The sequence below is a fragment of the Plectropomus leopardus genome, chromosome 4, assembly GCF_008729295.1.
Source record: "Plectropomus leopardus isolate mb chromosome 4, YSFRI_Pleo_2.0, whole genome shotgun sequence".
Lineage (NCBI taxonomy): Eukaryota > Metazoa > Chordata > Actinopteri > Perciformes > Serranidae > Plectropomus > Plectropomus leopardus.
Genome location: NC_056466.1, coordinates 12,481,850 through 12,487,864, shown reverse-complemented (window position 1 = coordinate 12,487,864; position 6,015 = coordinate 12,481,850). Strand labels below are relative to the sequence as shown.

The following is a 6,015-nucleotide window of genomic DNA, read 5'->3' as shown; positions in this document are numbered from 1 at the left end:
TTTCATATCTCATACAGTAGTAATAACAGTGTCAAGTATTAATGTAAAATAAAAAAAATAAAATAAAAAATAAACGAAACATGATTACTGAATCCATCCTTCTCTGTATCTGTGGGTGGGTGATGGCAGAGTGGTTGCATCAGGACCACGCTTTCTGTATCTCTGGTCACATGTTAACCATGCGCGTATGCTGCGCATCAGAGTTTCCAAAGTGATTTATGCCGCCTGTCAACAGCAGACTAAAGCAGATTGACTGGGGACTCTTGAGGAATGGCCTCTGAACGGGACGACTCCAACACAACAAGGAATTTGACCAACCAGTTCGTGCAGCCGCCGTGGCGCATCGCGCTGTGGTCGGTGGCGTACAGCACGGTGCTGGCAGTGGCAGTTTTCGGGAACTTGATTGTGATTTGGATTATTCTGGCGCACAAGCGGATGAGAACCGTCACCAACTATTTCCTGCTGAACTTGGCTTTCTCCGATGTTTCGATGGCTGCATTTAACACCCTCATCAACTTCATCTACGCGGCTCATGGGGAGTGGTATTTTGGAGAGGTGTACTGCAGGTTCCACAACTTTTTCCCGGTCACCGCTGTGTTTGCCAGCATCTACTCCATGACAGCGATAGCCATCGACAGGTATGAGGACGATACTATCACACAGTAGCCCTTAAGCCTTATTAGTGAGTTTATTTCACAAATTATACAAGTCTAATCATTTCTAATGTAATGGGTCTGCATGGCTCTAGATTATTTTACAAGACATATTTTACAGTTTGTATTTCACCGTAATTTGTATCAGTTAACTTATTTAAAGAAAACTTATTTAGGATATTTTTCAATTGAAAATTGCTGCAATGCTTTGATAAATTCTACGCGATTAAACACAAAAGCTCAAAAGCACATATACTAGAGTGTGATGGCCTTACTGTAATTCATCAGGGGAAAAAGGTTTCTATGTTTTCTTTATTGTAAGATTCAGTTGTAATCACTGGTAGATCTTGCTGTTACTTTTATGGAAGTTTTAGTTTAATTCAGATCTGTGGCTGTATTTCAAAAGTATGCATTTGTTTCAAGTTTTCAATTTAAGCAACCAGTGCCAGACCTAGCAAATTTGCAGGACGAAATTCTCAAATTGTACATATTGTATGCATTTTTTGTTTATTTATTATTATTGTTTGTACACTGATTTGTTTACTTGTCTTTATTTTTCATTAGGTCTTGCTCTTTTGTAATAAATGCAGTATTTTTTCTCTTTTTTTGTGTGGTGGGGTTGGGGTTACGTGCCTATAGGGTCTATATCTGCTATGTCCAGCACTGGTTGTAAAAAATGAGAACTTGAAACAAAGGCATCCTTTTAAAATGCAGTCACATTATTTCAGAGCATACATGCCTAAGATGCCTGAGAACTTATGACTAAAAAAGTATATTAGTGGAAAATATATTTAATTGATTTGATGCGACCACTCTATATTTACACCTTTTCTCTCCAATTAGCTTTTTTTGTGATAGATGGGTGTATTTGCAAGCAAATATTTTACTCATGTGCATTAGGTATTGCCTGAATTGTAAAAGTTACAATTGTTCAAACACAATATGTATGGGCTTAATGTTACAAAGGCTCACTAAATAAAATGTATAGAAGGTGGTTCCCTTTCTGCAGAAAATAAAGACAAGAAAGAACATTAAAATCAACAAAATTTTTACCCTAACCCCCAAAAACAGTTATGACATAGAAGCATCATCAATGCCAATTGATTCATTGGCATTGATTGAGTCATTGACCCATTTTATTGAACAACTTTGAACTTTTCTCTAGACAGATGAGTGAGTCATAGTGACGTACTCTGCAAAATGCTAGCAGTGGTCAGGTTTGCATGAAGTGCAACATACTGACACTGTTATGTTTTGTGTGATGTTTGAATTTAAGAACAAAGTTAAAGCTCACGCCAATATTGTGACCTCTGACCTGTAGGTACATGGCCATCATCCATCCTCTGAAGCCTCGTCTGTCAGCAAAAGCCACCATGGGAGTTATTGTCTGTATCTGGAGTCTGGCCGTGGTTCTGGCCTTCCCTCTCTGCTACTTCTCCACCACCCGAACTCTGCCTCGCAGGACCCTCTGCTACGTGGCCTGGCCCCGCATGGCCGATGACCCCTTCATGTAAGAACACTGACAAACATCTTTCATTTAGCTCATGTCAAGCCGTATCATCATGGCAAAGCTGGACTGTAATTTAGTTCCTTGTGTACATTTCCCTATTATTAACTCCAGGTTACAGATCACAATCTCTTCATCCTTCTCGTCATTGTCACACCAATTAAAAAATGTACCGGTGATGCTTTTTTTCTCTCTCTCTCTTTCGCAGGTATCATATCATAGTTACAGTTCTGGTTTATGTGCTGCCATTAGGGGTGATGGGCGTCACTTACACCATCGTGGGGGTGACTCTGTGGGGAGGGGAGATCCCAGGAGACTCATCTGACACCTATCATGGACAGCTTAGAGCCAAACGGAAGGTAAACACACCTTTATTTCATGCATTTATACTTTTTATTTGCACTTTTTCATTTGATTTGGTTTTTGTGTCTTTTGTACATCAGGTTTTGCCTCAAGTGTAAAAGTTATTTAATAGTTTTCATGAATGGACAACAAAGTGGCGTATAACTGAATGCTATGATATATGATTTCTGCTCACATGGTAGTCTACTTGGGCAGTTTTTACCTGTCTAAGGGAAGCTGAAGCTGATACACTGCTGTGATCAAGATTAAGTGTGATAAAACATACAGGGAGATGGATTGGAATCTGCATGTTGATAGCTTTTAATTTTAGAAGTAAAAGTAAGCAAAAATCTTAGAGAAAAGGCAAACCTCAGTTGGTTATATGTTTCATTCTTAATAAGAAAAAAAATTGAAGATGGCTCTTTTTCTGCAGAAAATAAAGACAAGAATGAAACGGCAACATTAAAATCAACAAAACCTTAACCCTAAATTAAGAAAAAAAAGAACTTGATACTTGTAACTATCAAGTACAAGTACAAGTATCTTCCATGAACACAAGTCCCAAACAGACAAAAAAGACCTCTGCTGGATGGGGAGGAAGCGAAACAGGCTACTAAAACAAAAAAGGTCTGCAGTTTGGCAAAATACTGTGAAGCAGTTTTGACTTGACTTGATAAGTAAAGTGGACCATGCAGAGCTGCTTTAAACGCAATTCAGGTATTAGTAAAGTAATACTTCAATGATTATTTGTATATCGGTTACTCACTCCCTGTTACATTGAATTTATGAGGAAAACTTAGTTTTTCCGCTGTGCCTTCACAGTGAATGAACAATCCCAAAACTGAGAAAATGTTTGATGAACTGAAGTCATAGAGGGCCACATTTAACAGCAGCAAAAGTATATCAAAACATCCACTCGCAAACTCTCACACATCTTGCAGTATAATCCAACTCGACAGGTATACAAATACATGCATTCTTGCTAAAATATTATAATTTAAAACACTTTTGCATAAGAGTGGCATGCCTGGTCAATGTGTGCATTTGAACTCTTGTCGTGCGTTCCAGTGAGCACAGTGCAATTGTACTCACTTGCCTAGATGTATGACTCGTCTGTGCATGAGATTTTTTATGCCGAAGTGTTTGAAATAGTGATGTTTTAGTGTAAAATGCGCATGGTTGGGAAATACTGAGCATACGACTGGATAAATGAGAACATCAAGAATTTTCTCAGTTACCGGATTCTTCGTTCACTATAAAGGCATTCGAGAAAAACAAAGTTTTCCTCACAAATTCAATGTAACACAGGGTGAATTATTGATCTTTTTGTGGAAGAAGCATTCCTTTAATTTAGATTTTGGTAAACTTAGCTTAGCATCCTAGAAGTACAGAAAAAACATCCAGAGGCACGTTTTCCTTTGTAGTTAGACATCATCAGCCAGACTGTGCAGTGTGCTTTGCAGTTGTGCTGTGAGGGTTGGGTTAAACAGGGATTAAGGCCATCACAGCTGTCATGACGACTATCTATCAAGACAACCCCCGGGATTAACACTAAAGAGTAACATTTATCAATAAAAGTCACAAATACTGCAGGTTAACATGCTTATTCAAAGAGAAAGTGCAAAGGTTAAGCTGAGGAAATATTTGGTGATGAAGGATGTTTTGGATGAAATTTTAAAAAATAAAACAAATATTCAACTTTTTTGACAATGGCCAAAGTACACTCATTAATTTTATTGATTTTAAACTCAAATTTATTCTGTAAAATGACTGTAATGAACTGAGAGCCTACAAAAGAAATTACACAACAATCACACACACACACACATTTAGCATCCAGAAATAAATACAGCGACAGGTGCAGGTTTGCCATTTACAGCCTTTCCGAGGGCTTATTTGAAAAAAAAAAAATCATCAGAAGCTCTGATTGCAGGAAAAAATGAGCAATGAGAGATAAAAGAGATTTCTAAATGCCAGGACAATGTCACACTTGATTAGAAGGCCCACACTGACAAGATGCCATTTAGGCCGGAGATGAGACGGTGTCGCTCTCATCTCCGTCCAGCAGATGAGCCTCTGCTGTTGGTATAATAGCCTCCTGCTCCTTTTAACGCCCTACAGCTCTGCAGGGCATGTGTATTGTAATGCAACACACTGATGAGCTCTGTGCTGCTCTCTCAACCATCTTACCTGGAACCTGCTGGGTCTGGTGCGTCATTACTGACCTTTCCCTCTCTTCATTCATCAGCCATTCTTGATTTTTTGAATAGAAAAGGCAGTTTGATCAGAATGAAGGAAAACAGACAACAAACTTCCTACTTCAGAGACAATGTGCATATAAAGAACTACCATGGCTTCAAGCATTGCCTTACAAACTCTAGCAACACGCGTTTTGGCTTGTGGCCTTTGTCAGGGTGGCAAGGCCACAAGCCAAAACATGGTGGTCTTTTAATAAAGTTGTTCTATATAATACAAGTATTGCTTGAGTTTCTATGCCTTAGATTAATCTCCCTTCTCCATGCACCTTGGAAGATGGTGAAATTGCTCCAGAAACCCTCACCCTGATTCTACATGGCTTCAAACCTTCAAAATTGCAGTGAAAAAGTTTCAAATGGATGACATGGTGTGAGGAAACATTTATCAAAGGTTTGCAGTCACTGTGAAAAAATCTGAATTATTTAAAGCTGCTTTAACCCTATTTTCCCTATTTGAAAAAAGTCGGGTAAAACCTAAAGCCTCCAGAAATCCTGATCCCCAGCAAATACATTTTAATTTTATACATGGAGTGCATGATATCCAGGAAGCTTTGTTTAATGAAGATAATTTCTGGATTATATTGTTGTTGTTAAGAGTATGACACTCCCTATTGGCTATAATGTTGCACATCATTATGTTGAAAAACATACGTGCCATGTGTATGCTGAGTGAAGGTGTCTCACTGGAGTGCTGTTCTGCTAATAATGTGAGTATTTCTTTTCTTCCTCTTGCAGGTGGTGAAGATGATGATCATTGTAGTGGTGACCTTTGCCCTCTGTTGGCTCCCCTATCATGTCTACTTCATTGTGACAGGTCTCAACAAGAGTCTGAGCAGGTGGAAGTACATCCAGCAGGTTTACCTGTCAGTGCTGTGGCTGGCAATGAGCTCCACCATGTACAACCCCATCATCTACTGCTGCCTCAACAGCAGGTAAGTACAAATAAGTCTCTCCCACAACCCTAAAAACACACATTCAGCTACTGTATTTGTACACAGCAGCATGATTACATGTTAGGCGTTGATTTGGGTGCAGGTTCCGCGCTGGCTTCAAGCGAGCTTTCCGCTGGTGTCCCTTTGTGCGGTTCTCAAGTTATGATGAGCTTGAGCTCCAAAATACAAGACATCGACCGGGTCATCAGAGCAGCATGTGCACCCTCTCTCGGGTTGACACCAGCATCCTCAGTAAGGACAAAAGCCTTTGTTCTCGTGGACAAAGGTCAAGACTCAACTCTGAGCTCAATAATAAAGACAGTTAG

The 6,015-nt window shown here is 39.3% G+C and overlaps 1 protein-coding gene across 1 annotated transcript; it reads left to right on the top strand.

Moving 5' to 3' along the window:
- Positions 1-270: 270 nt before the first annotated feature.
- tacr3l (tachykinin receptor 3-like) lies at positions 271-6,015 on the top strand. Its single transcript, XM_042485700.1, has 5 exons — positions 271-638; positions 1,975-2,163; positions 2,369-2,519; positions 5,493-5,689; positions 5,793-6,015. Exons 1-5 carry the CDS (start codon positions 271-273, stop codon positions 6,013-6,015), a joined length of 1,128 nt encoding a protein of 375 aa, XP_042341634.1.

What these genes read in the sequence shown, in the direction of transcription:
- tacr3l (XM_042485700.1), top strand. Translation starts at nt 271, where the DNA reads ATGGCCTCTGAACGGGACGACTCCAACACAACAAGGAATTTGACCAAC. An exon ending in ACAGCGATAGCCATCGACAG is followed by an intron (nt 639 to 1,974) that starts GTATGAGGACGA and finishes TCTGACCTGTAG; the next exon opens with GTACATGGCCATCATCCATC. An exon ending in AGCTTAGAGCCAAACGGAAG is followed by an intron (nt 2,520 to 5,492) that starts GTAAACACACCT and finishes TTCCTCTTGCAG; the next exon opens with GTGGTGAAGATGATGATCAT.